The sequence below is a fragment of the Canis lupus genome, chromosome X (assembly GCF_003254725.2).
Source record: "Canis lupus dingo isolate Sandy chromosome X, ASM325472v2, whole genome shotgun sequence".
Lineage (NCBI taxonomy): Eukaryota > Metazoa > Chordata > Mammalia > Carnivora > Canidae > Canis > Canis lupus.
This window is the reverse complement of record NC_064281.1, coordinates 107,715,273-107,735,506: the sequence shown is the minus strand read 5'-3', so window position 1 is coordinate 107,735,506 and position 20,234 is coordinate 107,715,273. Positions and strand designations below refer to the sequence as shown.

The window sequence follows — 20,234 nt, the reverse complement described above, 5'->3', positions numbered from 1 at the left end:
CACTGGGGTACCTGGGTGGCTCAGTTGGTTGAGTGATCGACTCTTGGTTTGGGCTTAGTTGATGATCTCGGAGTCGTGGGATTGAGCCTCCCACACTGGGCTCTGAGCTCAGTGGGGAGTCTGCTTGGGATTTTCTCTCCCTCCCTCTGCCCCTCCCCTCTCTCTTGTGCTCTCTCTCACTCTCAAATGAATAAACAAATCTTAGAGAGAGAGAGAGAGAGAGAGAGAGAGAGAGACTGATCACCAAGAGAAAGGTAACAAATAAGGGGAGCCAGACTATTGATTCATGCTGACTTCCCACGGAGAATTTCAAGGCTTCGGTGCAAGGAAAGGGTACCCAAGCAGATCCCTGCAGTATTCTGGAATGGAAGAGACAAAGTTCACAGTCCAGGGACACCCAGGGGTGAGATGGTGTGGGGTAGACTACCAGAAAGAAGAGAGCTGCACAGAGCTTTCTGGAGCTATGCAGAGGGCTCTTTCATCCCAGCATTCATCACTACATGAGTATAAAGTGTGCCAGTCATTGACTTACTGCCTCTCCTCTCCAAATTCATTGTTTCCACCTCTATGAAAATTACCTAGGCCCTTTAAAAATGTTTCCTTTGCAAGAAGGCATTGAATGAAATGTTGTCAGTAGAGGGCGCTGGACAGACATTACCAGTGGACACAACCTCTAAAGAATTCATGGATCCTCCTGGCCTTCTGCAACCCTATGCTGTATGTTGGTAAATTGAATTTAAATAAAATATATCAAAAAAATAAAAATTAAAAAAAGAATTCATGAATCCATGTGTCACAACAAAAAGAGAGACAAAAAGACATCAAGGTTGGGGAGGGAGGGATGAATGGGCAGAAGGCAGAACACAGAAGCTTTGTAGGGCAGTGAAACTACTCAGTATTATAATGTAACAGTAGATACACGTCATTATACAGTTGTCTAAACCCCTGAAATGTACACCAACAAGAGTGAACTCTACTGAAAACTGCTCTCTCGGTGATAACGGTATAGGAATAAAGGCTTATCAATGTAACAAATGTATCACAATCTGGTAAATGATGTTGATCATGGAGGGGGGCTATGCATGTGTGGGGGCAAGGGATCAATGGGAAATCTCTGTATCCGCCTCTCAATTTTTCTTTGAACTTATAACTGATCTAAATAATAAATCTATTTTGGGGGGACCCTGGGCGGCTCAGTTGGTTAAGGGTGCAACTCTTGGTTTCAGCTCAGGTCATGGTCTCAGGGTCGTGGATTGAGCCCCATGCCAGACTCCACACTCAGCATGGAGTCTGCTTCTCCCTCTCCTTCTACTCCTCCCCCTGTCCCGCTCCCTTCATCTCTCTCTCTCAAATAAATAAATAAAATCTTAAATATAATAATAATAATAAATCTATTTGTTCAAAAGGACACATCATTCACCTCTTGATGAAAGAACGTATCACTACCTTATTTCACCAAAGCCATCAAACCTGAATCTGATCAAGCCACTGGATCCATCTGCCAATTTGCAAGAAATAAAAGAGAACATGCAGCACTGTTTGGATGAAAGACACAGGGACAAATGGATAGAAGTGTGATAAGTCAACTACTTTAAAATGCTAATTGGGGGCACCTGGCTGGTTCAGTTGAAAGAGCATGCAACTCTTGATCTTGGGGTCATGAGTATGAGCCCCACGTTGAGTGTACAGATTACTTAAATAAATAAAATTCTAAAATAATTTAAATGCTCATGGTAGAATCTAGGTGCTGGGTATATGAGTATCCATTATATAATGAATAAAGCTTTTCTACATGTTTGAAATTGCTCATAATAAAAGATTTAAAAAGATATATGATATATTCAAGTCTAGCCTATAGTGTCTAAAACTACAAAAGAAACTTAAGGAAGTGATTAGGATAAAAGTTAGAATAGTGGTTACTTTAGGAAAAGGATATTGTAAATAGGTAGGGATACCTTCTGAGTGGCTGGCCACATTCTACTTCCTGACCCGCTTGAGGTTGACAAAGCTGTTCCCCCTTGTAATAATTCATCATACTTTATATCTGTTCTATGTGGTTTTCCATATCTGTATTTCACAGCAAAAAGGCTTTTTTTAAGTCCATATCCTTTGACTCAGCAATTACCCTTACATAAACTTATCCTAAGATAATAATTAGACAAGAGTATACAGATGGTTGTACAACAATAACTACCATTCATTGAGTGCCCACTATATTTATTTATTTTTTTTTTAATTTTTTTTTATGATAGTCACAGAGAGAGCCCACTATATTTAGACACAGCTCCAAGCACTTCATTTTTTTAAGATTTTATTTTCTTATTTGAGAGACAGAGAAAGCAGGAGTAGAGGAGAGGAGGGAGTGGGCAGAGGAGTAGAGGGAGGTGCAAAGGGAGAAGCAGACTCGCCACTGAGCGTGGAGCGACTGGGACTTGATCCCAGGACCCTGAGATCCTGCCCTGAAGTCAGACCCTTAACCCACTGAGCCACCCAGGTGCCCCTCTAAGCACTTTATAAGTAGCATCCTATCTATCCTCACAACAACCCTATGTGGTATATACTCTCTTATTCCCATTTTACAGATAAGACTCAAGGAGAAAAAACAATGTTAAAACCAACATAACATTGTGTATCAACTATATTTTAACTAAAAAAAAATAAAATAGGGGCCCCTGGCTGGCTCAGTCAGATAAGCATCTGCCTTCAGCTCAGGTCAGGTCCCAGGGTCCTGGGATTGAGCCTCACATCAGGCTCCTTGCTCAGTGGGGAGTCTGCCTCTGCTCCTCCTCCTGCTCCTGCATGCTCTCTCTCTAATAAATAAATAAAATCTTAAAGAAAGAAAACAGCTTTTAAAAATAAAAAATCAATGTTCACTGCAGCATTATTAAATAACAAACATTATATGGTTTCATTTATTCAAGGAATATAAAAAATAGTGAAAGGGATTAAAGGAGAAAGGAGAGAAAATAAGTGGGAAATATCAGAGAGGGAGACAGAACATGAGAGACTCCTAACTCTGGGAAACGAACAAGGGGTAGTGGAAGGGGAGGTGGGCGGGGGGATAGGATGACTGGGTGACAGGCACTGAGGGGGGCACTTGATGGGATGAGCACTGGGAGTTATGCTATATGTTGGCAAACCAAACCCCATTAAAAAATATACAAAAAAATAACAAAAATTGAAAACACCTAATCATGATGAAGTGGATAAAAATTACATTCCAGAGGCTGGCTCAATATTTACCAAAAAATGAAAAAACTGGGGCACCTGGGGCAGCCCCAGTGGCTCAGCGGTTTAGCACTGCCTTCGGCCCAGGGCCTGATCCTGGAGACCCGGGATCGAGTCCCACATCGGGCTCCCTGTGTGGGGCCTGCTTCTCCCTCTACCTGTGTCTCTGCCTCTCCCTTTCTCTCTGTGTCTCTCATGAATAAATAAACAAAATCTTGAAAAAAAACTGGGACACCTGACTGGCTCAGTTGGAAGAACGCTCAACTCTTGATCTCAGGGTCATGAATTCAAGCCCCACGTTGGGTGTAGAAATTACTTAAAAATAAACTATTTTAAAAGATTTATTTATTTATAAATAAATAGAGGAGGGGGCAGGAGAAGGAGAGAATCTCAAGCAGGCTCCAACTCCCCACTGAGCACAGAGCCTGATAATGGGCTTGATCTCACCACCCTGAGATCATGACCTGAATCAAAATCAAGAGCTGGCCACTTAACTGACTAAACTACCCAGGTCTCCCAGTGAATTAACTTTTAAAAATAAATAAAAAGAGAACCTTTAAAAAATTATTATGTTCCATCCACACAATGAAATATTGTGAAACTGCTAAAAAGCATAAGCACTTTCTTGTTCTTGTATTCCATCTATATATGAATAGATAGGTAGATAGATACTGACCACGGAAAAAAATTCATTATAAACTTCTAAAACAAAGAAGTAGATTACAGAAATAAATATATACATATATTATTTACGTATGTATATAAAATAATCCCACTTAGATTAAGAAATTACATATCCATAAAAAGAATCTATTAAAATTGAGGTGGATTATGGAGAGATTCTCACTTTGTACTCTTTATACCTCTGGGTTGTATGAGGTTTTTTTTAATATTTTATTTATTTATTCATGAGAGACCTAGAGAGAGAGAAAGAGGCAGAGACACAGGCAGAGGGAGAAGCAGGCTCCATGCAGGGAGCCTGTTGTGGGACTTGATCCCGGGACTCCAGGATCACGCCCTGGGCCGAAGGCAGGCGCTAAACCACTGAGCCACCCAGGGATCCCCTAGTATGAGGTTTTTATAAACATGTATTTTGTAACCATGTTGGAGGTGGTTGCACAATGTGAATGTATAAATTTTTTTTAAAGATTTTATTCATTCATTCATAGAGACACAGAGAGAGAGAGAGAGGCAGAGACACAGGCAGAGGGAGAAGCAGGCTCCATACAGGGAGCCCAATGTGGGACTCGATCCCAGGACTCCAGGACCGCGCCCTGGGCCAAAGGCAGGCGCCAAACCGCTGCGCCACCCAGGGATCCCTAAATTTTGATAAAAGTCACTGCTACCCTGGCCAACTATAGCTCTTTATTTTTTTTAATTTTTATTTATTTATGATAGTCATACAGAGAGAGAGAGAGGCAGAGACATAGGCAGAGGGAGAAGCAGGCTCCATGCACCGGGAGCCCGACGTGGGATTCAATCCCGGGTCTCCAGGATCGCGCCCTGGGCCAAAGGCAGGCGCCAAACCGCTGCGCCACCCAGGGATCCCCAACTATAGCTCTTTAATTCTATTGGTCCATTTATTCTTCACAGACTTGGTCTTCAAAGATGTGGTTTTTACATCATCCCAAAGAACCCACTTTCATATATGCTATCAAACACAGACTATATTAATCAAAATTTCTCTTATTCATTAACTCCTCTCTTCTGCCAATTCTCTTTTTATTTTTTTTATTTTTTTATTTATTTATGATAGTTACAGAGAGAGAGAGAGAGAGAGAGGGAGGCAGAGACACAGGCAGAGGGAGAAGCAGGCTCCATGCACCGGGAGCCCGACGTGGGATTCGATCCCGGGTCTCCGGAATCACGCCCTGGGCCAAAGGCAGGCGCCAAACCGCTGCGCCACCCAGGGATCCCTTTTACTTTATTTTTTAAGTTTATTTAGTTATTTAAGCAATTTCTACATCCAACATGGGACTTGAACTCATGACCTGAGCCAGCCGGGTACCCCTTCTCCCTTACTTTAAAAGAATTATCAATTGCCAATTAAGCAGTTGTTTGCTGCTTCTCCTCCCATATGCCCTATCTCAATGTTTCCTATTGTGAAGAATACATATCACTGGGGATAGATGAGATGATTTTAGGTAGCAGGTGAAAAACTATATTCTACTCTACTTTTATATCTACATATTTGAAAGTGAACAAAAAAATATAAGCAGTACACTAAACCTATATTTTCTGGGATATTATAGTTTCCTTTCTAAGTAAATTTGTTATGGATTATCAAAAATAGATAAATAATGGGCCTTGGGCTGGCTCAGTTGGTAGAGCACGTGACTCTTGATCTCAAGGTTGCAAGTTTGAGTCCCACTTTGGGTATAGAGATTACTTAAAAATAAAAATCTTTAAAAAAACAATTCAGGGGCACCTGGCTGGCTCAGTCAGAAGAGCATATGACTCTTGATCTTGGGGTCAAGAGTTGAAGCCCCAATGTGGGTGTAGAGATTACTAAAAATAGACACAAAAATTTTTAATAAATAATAATATAAGGTGCCTCAGATTTGGCAAAAATCGCCAAGATGACAGTGCATAAATGACTGAAATTTAAGAAGTATTGCCCTTTTCTCTGGAAAGAAATAGCTAAGGGTACCATCAGTTAGATAACCAAGCCAGAAACTGGGCAGTCATCCTATACTATTCCTTCTCCCGTCTACTTTGTCCCCATCGCTGACCTGCATCGAGTCTCCACACATAAAACAGATTAAAAGCAATGCTTTCCTGGTTGAGCTCTTTCATGGCCACTCAGCCTTTTAGTCATCCTCCATGACAACCCCAAGACACTCCTGTTAGTCTAGCGCCCAGGGGGAGACTGTTTGATAACCACAAGGCAAAACAATGAGATTGGGACTGCCAAGCTAAAAAGATCTGAGTTGGGGGATCCCTGGGTGGCGCAGCGGTTTGGCGCCTGCCTTTGGCCCAGGGCGCGATCCTGGAGACCCGGGATCGAATCCCACATCGGGCTCCCGGTGCATGGAGCCTGCTTCTCCCTCTGCCTGTGTCTCTGCCTCTCTCTCTCTCTCTGTGACTATCATAAATAAATAAAAATTTAAAAAAAAATAAAAAAAAAATAAAAAAAAAATAAAAAGATCTGAGTTGGAGTCCTACTGCTGCCCCTTAACTAGCTGTATGCCTCTAGTCATGTCACAACCTCTCGGAGACTGAGTTTCATCATCCGTAAAATGGCAGCAGTAGATCCTAGCAATAGCGCTGTTCTAAGGATTAAATTAGTCACTGTATAAAGTAATATAACATTGCTCCTGGCACATAACAGGCATTCAATACGATTTCCCTTACCACAGCACAGAGGACCTCCCTCCATGACCTGGCTGCTGCCTACTACTCTCTGTTTCAGCTTCATTTCTAGCTGTATCTCCCAAACCCTAAACCTTATACCACAGACATGCTCGGCTCCTCACAGTCCCCCAATCATAGCATCCTGGTTCAGATTTCCAAATTCTTGATCACACTGATTTCCCCTACTATAAATGTTCACCCATCCATTTATTTCACAAATACTTTTTCATTCTCTCCATTATATCCTCCTTGTCTGTAGTCTCCTATCATAGAATATTTTATTGTACTGATTTGTCTACAGGTCTGTCTCCTTAGGACTGTGAACTTCTAGAGGGCAAAGACCATGTGTACTTGAGTTTGTATTCCCAACACCTAGCACAAAACTTAGAAAATGGTAGGTATCCCATTAATGTTGGCTAAGTGACAATAATAGAAAGCAAATTATAAGTGAAGCAACATTCTTATATTTCTATAGCAAGTTCTCAACACTTACATGGATAATGCAAGCATCTTTCGATACACCCGTTTTGGTAATAAAACATCCTATCGGGAATCCCGGTGAGCAGTACTTTCTTCCATCCTCAATATCCTGACACCATATTACTGGCATGTTATCAATAATCCTAAGTATAAATATTTTAAAAATAAAAGATTTAACAACCATTTCACACCAAGCAGTACCAATATCTTCTGGCATATATTAAAGTTCAAATTTTAAGTCAAAGTCACAAAGAATAGGGATCCCTGGGTGGCGCAGCGGTTTGGCGCCTGCCTTTGGCCCGGGGCACGATCCTGGAGACCCGGGATCGAATCCCACATCGGGCTCCCTGCATGGAGCCTGCTTCTCCCTCTGCCTGTGTCTCTGCCTGTGTATCTGCCTCTCTGTCTCTCTCTGTGTGACTATCATGAATAAATAAATAAAATCTTTAAAAAAAAAGTCACAAAGAATAGTATACCATTTCAAGTATCTATTAAAACTACTTCTTTATAAAAAACAAACTACTTTGGAAAAGACTTCAAAAATTAAGTCATGTTATCTCAGTGTTATCTCAAACCTACCAGTGATGTTGATAATTTAGCTGCATTCCTTTCTTCAAAAAAGCCAGCTTTCTCATGTGGTTGTCATTTTCTGTATCATAGGATTTTACACAAACTTTTCTACATGTTTCCGTTTTGTTAAAAGAGAACTGTTAAGAAAGTATTAAAAGAGTAAAAGATTTGAGTAAATTTTATGAAACAAGTATCACAAAATAAGCACTTTATCTTATAGATAAAACTTTCCCTCAGAGACTTCAGTGTACCATCATCCTCAATACTATCTCCTTTGAATTTCCATTTATATCTGAAATGATTATACTACACACATGCACACACATAATATGCTTTTACCACTAAGCAGAAGAATTTGCCTTCTTCAAGAACATATAAGGTGAGATATAATATCCACTGTAGCTTCCTAAAAGCACCTTGATATATATAGAACCCTTTACTTAAAAGTAGAAATAAAATCCCTTGTAGTGATGATCACACAACACTGATTATACTAAAAAACATTAAATTGGACACTTTAAGGGGCGCCTGGCTGTCTCTGTCAATAGAGGATGTAATTCTGGATCCCAGGGCTGTGAGTTTAAGCCCCATCTTGGCTGTAGAGCTTACTTTAAAAAATTGGACACTTTAAGTGGATGAATTATTTGCCATATGAATGTCTCTCAATAGAGCTGTTACCAAAGAAGTGATAATAAAATATTTGATACTTTTACTATGAAACCTCTCATATACAAGTCTAGCTATGGGGGATTATCAGGGTAAAGGAGCACTGTTATCAATCAGGAAATAATGAGCAAAAAGAAACTATGAAAAATAGTTACAGTTATCACCTCATAGCCTGAAATCATACAAATATCAACCAAAAAGTTTCTTCTTGGCAACTGAGAAGAACACTGTTTTCTTTCTTTTTTTTTAAATACCATCATGTTTCTTCATTCCAAGGAACAGCATTTCTTGAAAAAGTTCACTTATCTATTAGGACAATGGTACTGCATGGGAGTATTTTGTGCTACTTTAATTATCAAACAGCTAATGCCTGACACACAGAGCAAAGGAATAGATCAGTGGAGAACCCAGAATAGGTCTACACAACTATGTCCGTGTGATTTTTTGACGAAGGTGCAAAAGCAATTCAGCGGAAGAAGGATAGAGAGTCTTTTCAACAGGTAGTGCTAAAGCAACTGCACATTTAAGACAAAAGACCCCGAAAATCAAAACCAAAAACAAAACCTGTAATTTCCATCCAAACCTCATACCTTGCACAAAATACCGCAAAATAGATCACAGACTTAAATATATACAGACTTAAAACTATAAAGTTTTAGAAGAAAACATGAAAGAAAAATTTTAAAACCTAAAGGCTATGACATCTCCTTAGAGTTGACACCAAAAACGCAATCCATAAAAAGAAAACTTAATTATTGGACCTTATAAAAATTAATGTTTGCTCTGTGAAAGACTTAAGATGAAAATATGGGGCTGCTTGGCTGGTTCAGTTGGTAGAGCATACTACTCTTAATATCAGAATCATGAGTTTGAGGGGATCCCTGGGTGGCGCAGCGGTTTGGCGCCTGCCTTTGGCCCAGGGCACGATCCTGGAGACCCGGGATCAAATCCCACGTCGGGCTCCCGGTGCATGGAGCCTGCTTCTCCCTCTGCCTGTGTCTCTGCCTCTCTCTCTCTCTCTGTGACTATCATAAATAAATAAAAAAATTTAAAAAAAAAGAATCATGAGTTTGAGCCCCACATTGGGTATAGAGATTAGTTAAAAACAAAAAAAAATTAATATTTTATTTATTTGAGAGAGAGAGACAAGAGAGAGCATGAGCAGGGGTAGGGACAGAGGGAGAAGGAAAAGAAGACTCAATGCTGAGTGGGGAGCCCAGGTGCCCCAAACATAAAATCTTAAAAAAAAAAAAAAAAAGATGATGCAGGACATCTGGGTGGCTCAGTGATTGAGTTTCTGCCTTTGGCTCGGAGCATGGTCCTGGGGTCCTGGGATTGAGTCTGGCATCAGGCTCCCCTAGGTCTCTGCCTCTCTCTATGTCTCTCATGAATAAATAAATAAAATCTTTTTTAAAAGGATGATGAAGGACAGCCCGGGTGGCTCAGCGGTTTGGAGCAGCCTTCGGCCCAGGGCGTGATCCTGGAGTCCCCAGATCGAGTCCCACATCGGGCTCCCTGCGTGGAGCCTGCTTCTCCCTCTGCCTGTGTCTCTGCCTCTGTGTGTGTGTGTGTGTGTGTGTGTGTGTCATGAATAAATGAATAAAATATTTTAAAAAAAAAGGATGATGAAAACACAAGCTACAGACTGGAAAAAAACAATTTGCATGCTACTGTTGCAACAAAGGAATCACACCTCAGATATATAAGGAATTCTGAAAACTCAATAGTAAAGGGACAAACAATCCAAATATAAAATGGGGGAAAGAGGAGACAGGGGCACCTGGGTGGCTCAGTTGGTTAAGTCTCAGCCTCTTGGTTTCTGCTCAAGTCATGATATCAGGGTTGGGAGATCGAGCCCTGTTGTCAGGCTCTGCACTCAGCAGGAAGTCTGCTTGAATATTTTCTACCTCTACCCCTCCCCCACTCTCTCTCTCCCTCATTCTCTCTCTCACACACACATGCACACAGACATACACACACACAGACATACACACACCAGTGAGTACAGGTAAAACTAGTGAAATCTGAATAAGCTCTGTGCACTGTACCAATGCCTATTCCTCGGTTTTGCCATCGTACTGCAGTCATGCAAGATGGCTATCATTGGGCAAACTTGGGCACAGGGTACAATGAATGACAGCTCCTGTTCATGGTTTTTTGGTAGCTTCCTGTGAATCTAGAATTATTTCAAAATAAATAATTTTAAAAGAACTTAAACCCTGGGGATCCCTGGGTGGCTCAGCGGTTTAGGGCCTGCCTTTGGCCCAGGGCGCGATCCTGGAGTCCCGGGATCGAGTCCTGCGTCGGGCTCCCGGCATGCTTCTCCCTCCTCCTGTGTCTCTGCCTCCCTCTCTCTCTCCCTATGTCTATCATAAATAACCAAATCTTTTTTGGGGATCCCTGGGTGGTGCAGCGTTTTGGCGCCTGCCTTTGGCAAGGCACGATCCTAGAGACCCGGGATCGAATCCCACGTCAGGCTCCCGGTGCATGGAGCCTGCTTCTCCCTCTGCCTGTGTCTCTGCCTCTCTCTCTCTCTCTGTGTGTGACTATCATAAATTTTAAAAAAATTTTTTTAATCTTTAAAAAAAAAAAGAACCTAAAGCCTGATGGTCTCCCAAGTGTATACATAAATTAAAATTGACTGAACTATATACTTTCTTCTTTTTGTTTAGTTTAAGTAATCTCTACACCCCATGATGGGCTCAATCTCATGACCCCAAGACCAAGAGGCACATGCTCCTCGGACTGAGCCAGCTAGCCTCCCCTAAAGCATATATTTTCTTTTTTTTTAAGCATATACTTTCAATATGTGCAGTTTTTTGTACTTCAAGTAGATTTCAATGAATTTGGAAAAAAGAAGGAAAAAGTTAATGCCTTCATAATCATACTGCTTATGAAAACATTCTTACTCTATCCTCATATCTATTAAGATATTGAAGGTAAAATCAATAGCCAATGACAGTCCAATGACATGTGCTTATACCACCATACCCAAAATATGCAGGAACAATAAAGTAAACTTTTTTTTCTTTATAAAGCAAAAATAAAATTTGAAAGGCAAAATCTTTATCTGGAACCACTACCTACTGCAGAGAATTTCAAGAGCACATTTTCATGCATTCTTCTGGCAACACCACAACCTATCTTTCCTTTTCTTCTACCTCTTTTGAAAACAAAGACTCTGCAACAACTTTAAGTAGCCAGTTTTGAAAAGATTGGAGTTCCACATCGGGCTCCCTGCATGGGGCCTGCTTCTCCCTCTGCCTGTGTCTCTGCCTCTCTCTCTCTCTCTCTCTCTGTGTGTGTGTGTCTCTCATGAATAAATAAAAAATAAAAAAAAATTTGAAAAAAAGATTCAATTTAAAATAATATTTAATAAGATCCGCTGAATAACCTTATAGGGAGATGATGTTATTCGTTCTCCAAATAGTACTTGTCCAAGATTTTCAGAAGGGTTTCTCTTTCCGGATGCTTGACAGAAGTCAAAGCTAAAGGAGAAGTTTAGGTAAGGTTAAAAAAAATCAGCAAATCTATCTTTGTAATTTGTCAAGCCTCTTCACCATTAATGGTAGATACTTCTAAAAACATGACCCAGAAAGTGTCTAATTATGATTTAAAGACCTCATTATAGATTCCTTTTTAAATTGTTTAACCTCTTATAGCTATGAATTCATTATTTAAAATGCTCATGGTAGGGATCCCTGGGTGGCTTAGCAGTTTAGTGCCTGCCTTCTGCTGAGGGTGCAATCCTGGAGTCCCGGGATCGACTCCCATGTCGGGCTCCCTGCATGGAGCCTGCTTCTCCCTCTGCCTGTATCTCTGCCTCTCTCTCCTCTCTCTCTCTCTCTCTCTGTGTGTGTGTGCGTGTCTCATGAATGGATAAATAAATAAATAAATAAATAGCTCATGGTACTTGATGCTTGTAATGTAGGTAATCAAATCTTTAAAAAAAACGAACAGTATTTTCAGGGTTAAACTTCAAATAACATAAAAATAAGCAAAGAGCAGTTTCAAATCTGTACTACTTCTAACCTGAGATTAGAAACTGCTATTATTAGTTCAGATCAAAGGGGAACTTAACAACATAATCCCTCCTCAAATACATGCCCACAGATTCACACACAAATCAAACGGTTACTACATGAAAAGAATTACAACTACCTCTAAGTAAATGTCAATATATAAAATTGAATATAAAATGGTAGAAGTGAGGATCCCTGGGTGGCTCAGCGGTTTAGTGCCTGCCTTCGGCCCAGGGCGTGATCCTGAAGACCCGGGATCAAGTCCCACATCAGGCTCCCAGCATGGAGCCTGCTTCTCCCTCTGCCTGTGTCTCTGCCTCTCTTTCGCTGTGTCTCGTGAATAAATAAATAAATAAATAAATAAATAAATAAATCTTAAAAAATAAAAAATAAAATGGTAGAAGATAAAAAGCAATGGTAGGCTCGTGTAATATTTTAAATGCTCATGCTAACACCCTACATTTAAACCTAGTATTTTAATGGAAATTAGATCTGATTTTACTTCTGTTTATTTAGGAAATAAAGTAATACCAAGGGGAGCTACAATTATTTTTTGAAAAAGTACATTGTTTGTTGTTATTCTCAAATGCTTGATATTGATCTTGATGATGTGATACTGGCTCACCACTAAACTAAGCACTTGCATCCATTAAAAACATTAGTATAAACCTTCATATCCCATGTTTTAGAAAAAAACTACAACTCCACAATGATTTCTTAAAGCCCAAAATGTAGTAAATTTCTAATTTGCTTCTCTTAGAATAATCAAGTATAGCAACTTCCTAAATTTTTAAGCATTTGTCTCACTCTGAAAGCTTTTTATCCTAATCGTTTTGTTCCTGTTACTCTTATTATAAAATTACCACCATGTTTCTTAGTATATCTGGGGCTTTCATTCACTGTCTTTAAAAAAGTAAAACACATTTTAACACAATAATATTGGAATTATGATATAACCAAAATTATATCAATTATATCAGATATAATTATAATATTTATAACTTACGTATTATATTCATAAGGTAGAACAGATTCTGCTGAATCCAATCTATTTACAAATAGTGGTATGGATGACTACAAAAAGAAAAGAAAGCACTCATTAATAATACAAAATAAAGGGATGTCTGGGTGGCTCAGCGGTTGAGAGTCTACCTTCGGCTCAGGGCATGTTCCCAGAGTCTTGGGATCAAGTCCCACATCGGGTTCCCTGCATGGAGCCTGCTTCTCCCTCTGCCTGTGTCTCTGCCTCTCTCTCTCTCTCTGTCTCTCTCTCTCTCTCTTTCATGAATAAACAAATAAGATATTTTTTTTAAAAAAGAACAAGGATGTTCTTTACACAATAATATAAATTGATCTCTAAGCTATATTGTTAAATGATAAAGGCACATGAAGATGAGAACAGTATGCTCCCATTTGTGTAAAAAAGAAAAAGAGGAAAAGAATAATATAAACACATAGTTGTTCATTTATTCATGAAGTCCCTAGCAGGACACATGAAAACCTGGTAATATCGGTGCTCTTCAGGGAGGGTTACTATGTGACTAAAAAACCCAGGTAGTTGAGACATTCACAGAGAAAAATCTCTTATCTGTCTCTAACCTTGTATATGATTCTAAGTGAGATCATTAAAATCAGGAGGATGAACATTTTTGTAGACTGACATATATTTCTTTTTTTTAAGATTTTTTATTTATTCATGAGAGACACAGAAAGAGAGAGAGAGAGGCAGAGACACAGGCAGAAGGAGAAGCAGGCTCCATGCAGGGAGCCTGTTGTGGGACTCTATCCGGCTCTCCAGGATCACACCCTGGGCTGAAGGCAGAGCTAAACCACTGAGCCACCCAGGTTGCCCTAGACTGACATATATTTCAAATTACTTTTCAAAGACTTCAAGTTTAACTATTTTTTTAAAATTTTAACTATTAAATCAATCTAAATGCTATCACAAGGCAGCAAAGAGACAAGCCCTGGAGAAGGCCCATTGCACAGGAAAAACAGACTGATCTCTTTTATAAGAACCCCAGACTATAATAAAGAGATGCAATTCCTGGTCCTAGATTGGATTCTAGTTTAGTTATTTCAGGGATAGCTAGGAAAATCTGACTATGAACTTGGTAATACATGAGATAAAGGGACACCTGGCTGGCTCAGAGGTTGAGTGTCTGCCTTTGGCTCAGGGTGTGATCCCAGATTCCCAGGATTGAGTCCCACATTGAGCTTCCTTCATGGAGCGTGCTTCTCCCTCTGCCTTTGTCTTTGCCCCTCTCTGTGTGTCTCTCATGAATAAATAAATAAAATCTTAAAAAAAGAGAAAATCTTCGCCTAGGGACACCTGGCAGCTTCAGTGGGAGGAACGTGTGACTCCTGATCTTGGAATCTTGAGATGGAGCTGCAATTGAGTGTAGAGATGAGTTAAATAAACTTTAAAGAAAAAAAGAAATCTCTGTCTAAAAAAATCTAATACTGATGATAGTTACCATTTATTTAAATCTTACTAAGCACTAGGTGTAATTGTGCTTTTCAAAACATTGTCTCGTTTTATTCTCACAAGTCTGAGCGGTAAATAATATCTTGGTGTTTGCAGGTAAAGGGCCCAGGGGAGACAAAGTGCATTAATAAGAATTAAGGAGGTAAAAAGCGTGAGACCGAAGGAGTGAGGAGTGACAGAAACATGGTGGGGATGTAACTAAGACTACAGTGAGGTAGGTGAGAGAATGAGTGAAATAGCCGATGGGGATTAAGGAGTGCACCTGTGATGAGCTCCAAGTCTTTGCATGGAACTGTGGATAACTAAATTGTACAACTGAAACTAATAAAACACTGTATGTGAACTAGTTGGAATTTAAATAAAAACGGAAAGAAAAAAAAAAAGACCACAGTGAGTTTGTGAGTCCTGAAAGGGAGAGAGTACATGGGGGACAATAGGAAAGGGAAGAAGACAGGGAGAGGAAAGAGCCAAGGCGTGGGAAGGTACGGAGCTGCGACAGAGGAAGAGGAGCTAAAAGAGATGGAGAAGCAGCCCATAGGGAGAGAGGTGAGGGAGGAGCTCAGAGGAAGGCGGAACAAAAGAACCTAAGGGCGGTGGAGAAGGAGCACTTCTAGAAGGAAGCAAGAGAGGGCGTGCCCAGAGGGAAGAGGAAGAAGGGTGGAGTCAGGCAGGAGGGGCAGGGCCCAGAGGGGAATCTTAGAAGGAGGGGCGGGGTGTAGGGGAAGGGAGGAATGAGGGGCGGGGCCGAGATACGGGGGCGTGGCCAAGAGGGAGGGGAGGGGCTGTGATGGAAGTGAGGGACGGAGGGGTGGAGAGAGATGGGGCGGAGCCTAGAGGGAGGGGCGGGGCCGAGAGGGAGGGGAGGGGCTGCAAGGGAAGGGAGGGAGGGGAGGGGAGGGGCCTAGGGGAAGGGAGGGAGGGGGCGGAGCCAAGAGGGAGAAGAGGAAAAGCTGAGATGAAAGGGAGAGAGCCAAGAGAACTTTTATGCTGGGGGGAAAGGAGGAGTTATTAGGACGGAGGAAGAGCTGAGCGGGAGTTGGACGAACGGAGACTAAGGGGAGGAGCCAAAAGGGAGGGAAAGAGAATCTGGGAAAAAGAGAGGTCCGGATCCTCCAAGTGCGAGGCTCAAAGATAGCGACATTGAGACACCCAGTCATAGAGAGGGCTTTGGCGTTCTGGGTCAGAGGCAAAGAGCTCGCGAATATGGTCTCCCCCGGTGTGCCCCATACCCTTATCTGAACCCCTCCCCTCACATATCACTGCCTTCCACTGGTCCTCACCTTGCAGGCTGCATTCTTTCCGGCCGCCGCCTCGCAGAAGTTAACTGGAGCCAACCCGGGGAGGTAGAAGGCCTCGCTGCGGACGGCCTGAAGCCCCAGAAACAGGCCCAACCCCAGGAGCCACCTCAGCCCTGGGAGGGCGAGCCTGAGGCGGCAAGGGTTGGTTCCCATTTGGGAACCACGAGTACTCATTTGAGGAGCCGGCTCAGGGCTCGGGGACACACACTACAGGCGAGATCGAACCAGTAGAGGAGAGAAAAGGAAACGATAAGGAAGAGCTGCGTACCGGGACGAGCCGAGACCACTAGTGGGACTAGAACTCTGGGGAAAGCCAGTTATTGCGGCGAGACGGTGGCCTGGAACCCGTTGCTAGGACGCCAGGCTGTTTCTGAGCTCACGCAGTACGCATGCGTACGGTTCCCCGCTGAGTCTCCCCCAGCCCACCCTCCACCTTACCTCCCAGACTGCCCCCCCCAGTGCCCCACCCGCAGCCGGGCACTTTCCCGCGATTGGAGGTGACTCTCGAAGCGGGGGCGGGGGCGAGGGGGACAGGATAGACTGGCTGAGAGGTCTCATAATCGCAACATCACAGCATCATAGGCTGTCGTGCCCTCCCCGAGTTTGCCACAGTCCCAAAGTAGCAGTGTTAGCCGCCCCCCACCATCCTCACTTCTCCCTGCCAGGTAGTGGGACAAGAAGGGGGGAGAGGGGGGAATTCCGGGGCCAGGCTGTCCACTATGGTGGGTATTAGGCGCTTGAAATGCAGCCAGTCCGAAACTGATGTTCCGTTAAGTGTCAAATGCACACCCAGTATCACAGACAGCATGGATAAAAGAACGCAAACCTCTGCGTTTTTATACTGATTGCATGTCGAAATGATAATATTTGGAGTCAGTTGCGTTAAATAAAACACTATTAAAATTTAGTTCAACTGTTTCTTTTTAAAGTGTGGCTGCATGGGGCTCCTGACTGGCTCAAGAGCATGAGCCTCTTGATGTCAGGGTCGTGAGTTCAAACCCCATGTACTGCCTGTAGCCTACTTAAAAATAAATAAACAAAAATAAAATGTGGCTGGCAGAACATTTAAAATGACATGTGGCTTGCATCATATTTCTTTTTTTATCTGTTAAGGCAACTTTAATATAAATAGATGCTGCAAAAATAATACAGGAAAACAAAGCAATGCAGCCATACAAATGAACCAGTTCAGCTATTCAATATTTTTATGCTGTCTGTGATGATACATGTATCGCTCAATGTAAAATAAGTTCTGGCATCATTCCTATCTGGGAGACACAACCTTTATTTTACATTCATGATTTCAGCAGAATATGTTTATTATATTATGATTCAATGAGAATCTGAAAAATCTTAAAAATCACCGTAAGAAAGAAAACCACACACACACAAAAAGTAAAAGCCCCCCACAATAATCACATTCTGGAGAATGCCAGATGGACTGATCCTAAATATCTTTGTTGAAGTATGGTAGACACACAATATTACATCGATTCCAGGTGTCCAACAGTGATTCCACAAGTTTACAGTTCACTGGCACTGTATTTCTATTGGACAGCGCAGGTCTGAGGAAGGAGGATGGAAGGGTAAAAGACCAAAGAAGAGAGAGGGTGAGGGAAGGGTGGCTCTTAGTCTTTGAAAGAAAATTTTCTTTCTCTTAGCGGCAGGGATCTTGTTTTTCGACCTCTGTAAGAATCGTCATGGACCTCAATTTCTGCTCCTTGTGCTGTCCTGTAATGCAAAGTGCTTGTATTTGGATCTAGACAGTATTGTAGGTATCATCCAACAAATATAGTAGAAGAGCCGATCATTTTTCCTCCTTGTCTGTCAAGAGCTTTGGAGAACAAGAGGTCACTTTTTTCCTGAGATCACTGCGCTTCGCCAGTGTGTCCAGGGTCTCTCACTCGCAGAGGTCTACGTCCTCTGGTGATTGGCGGGCGGCAAATGCAGGCAGAACAAAGGCAGAGAGGGCTGGTGGTTAGCAGAGGCCTGCAGAATTTAGCGAGTGAACTCTTGGGACTAGAGAGGCAGGAAACGTTGTAGGAGAAAATGTACCAGTGATCAGAGTTCGCAGCGTTGTGCGAGAAGGGAGAACGAACTTGACTACACGGACTGGAGCAGCCCTTGTAAAGATTTAGAAAACCGGATAAGGTGATCAGAAGGGGCACCACGTTTGTGAAGAGGAACGGGAAAGGGCAGCCGAGAAGCGGTAGGGTGGTCACGATTTGAAGGAACCAGAGCGTGTATAAAAATCTTGCGCTTCACCACTGCATTTCTACCCCTTTCTGGTAGCCTTTGGATGGAAAAAGGGTACGTGTTAAAATAAACGGGATGTTACGCCAGCCTCCTCGGCCTGGGCCGGGGCATCTAGCGGCTGCGCTAAAGCCCCCCGCGAGCGGGTACGCGGCGGGACTGGGCTCCCTACTGAGCGAGAGAAGGCGGCTCGCCTCGTGAGGGGACCGCGGGAGATGGTGCCACCCCCCTCCCACCCCCCCACCCCACCCCCCGCTTCCCCGCTCCCCGCCGGGGCGGGTGTGCCACCCAGCTCACCTACGGGACGCCGGCCCCCTCCCCTCCGCAGACGCCAGAGACAGTGAAGCAGGAAAGAGCAGCAGTCAGCCTATTCGTGATCCTTTTTTCCCTCATCATCATCCTCATCTACAGCTCCGACTGTGGCTCTGAGGTCTTCCATTAAAGCTCCCTGCAGGGCCCTGTCTGTTAAACTCAAGAAATGAAGCATCACCGAGGGCTACGTCCCCATTCTCAGCAGTAAGATGCAGCCCTCCTGGTGTCCCCACAGTGTGATCCTCGACAGCTCCAACCACCTGCTGGGCCTGAAATGAAAGTGGCTCATTCTGCTGGATTCTCTGTTCTGCCTGCACTCTAGGAGTTGTCTTCTGCTCCCCACCCTCACCACCCCTAAGATACAGAAGCCCCAGGGCAGCCTTGTGCAAACCATTCACTAGGCAGGCCTGGCTTTGCCCAACTCCAAGGCTCCCCGCCCCCATGTGCCAATTCGAAGACCTCTTCCAGAGGCCTGACTGCCACCTGTAACTAGAGATAGTTTTATTTCTTCCTTTCGAGTCCCTATGCCTTTTATTTCTTTTTCTTGCCTTGCACTAAATAGGATTTCCAATAGGATATTGAATAGAAGTACGAGGAGACATCCATATCTGTTCTCCATCTCAAGGAGAAAGCATTCAGTCTTTAACTGAATGCAGTATGGTAAGAGCTATAGGCTTTTTATATTTGTCCCTTTATCATGTTAAGGAATTTCCTTTCTTTTCCTAGTTCACTGAGCGTTTTTATCATGACTGGATATTGAACTTTATCCAATGTTTTGGCAGTATTTCTTACTAAGACTATTAATATGATGCATTACATTGATATTTAAATATTGAATCAGTCATGCATTTCCAGAATAAACCTCACTTGGTTTGATAATGAGGGGGGCGGAAAAAGGCAGCAACAAAGCACATGATGCTATATTGTGGTATGGAGTGCAAAATTTACAAGGCTTTTAAAAGATACAATTCAAGAGAGAGAGAGGCAAACCAAGAAACAGAGGCTTAACTATAGAGAACAAACTGATGGTTATAAGAAGGGGGTTTGAGTGAAACAGGTGATGGGGATGAAGGAGGGCACCTGTTGTGATGAGTACCAAGTGTTGTGTGACAGTGTTGAATCACTATGTTGTACACCTGAAATTCATATTACACTCTGTTAACTGGAATTAAAACAAAAACTTTTAAAATAGAAAAAGATCAAAGAAATTAATTTCTTAATGTAGTCTATGCCCTGAACTCCAGGGAGACATGGGTTTCCCCTTCATTAGGAATATTTTAGTGGAAAGTGAAGAATACATTATTCATTTTATTTGCCTACTTGTCTCTCTCCCTCTACTGAAAGTTGGCTTCTTAAGCACAGGATCCTTTTTTTTTTTTTTTTTTTTTGTCTTCATATTCCTAACATGGACCCAGACACTTGATAGGAGCATACGGGATAAGAAAATGTTTTCTCTACCCTTCAAGATTCTTTTTTTTCTTTAAGATTTTTTATTTACTTATTTGACAGAGAGGGAGAGAGGGAGAAGCAGACTCTATGCCAAGCAGAGAGCCCAACTCAGGG

General features: G+C 42.3%; 1 protein-coding gene across 1 annotated transcript in view; it reads right to left on the bottom strand.

Annotated features, from left to right (window-relative positions):
* LOC112668486 (transmembrane 9 superfamily member 2-like) overlaps nucleotides 1–16,445 on the bottom strand; it is a 76,511-nt gene extending 60,066 nt beyond the window's left edge. The window contains exons 1-5 of the mRNA XM_025460891.3: nucleotides 16,089–16,445; nucleotides 13,327–13,394; nucleotides 11,693–11,786; nucleotides 7,642–7,769; nucleotides 7,076–7,205 (exon numbers count right to left, since the gene is read on the bottom strand). Coding sequence (XP_025316676.3) covers nucleotides 7,076–7,205; nucleotides 7,642–7,769; nucleotides 11,693–11,786; nucleotides 13,327–13,394; nucleotides 16,089–16,280 — 612 coding nt within the window. The 5' untranslated portion in view covers nucleotides 16,281–16,445. The remainder of the gene's footprint in view (nucleotides 1–7,075; nucleotides 7,206–7,641; nucleotides 7,770–11,692; nucleotides 11,787–13,326; nucleotides 13,395–16,088) is intronic.
* Between the last annotated feature and the right edge of the window lie 3,789 nt (nucleotides 16,446–20,234).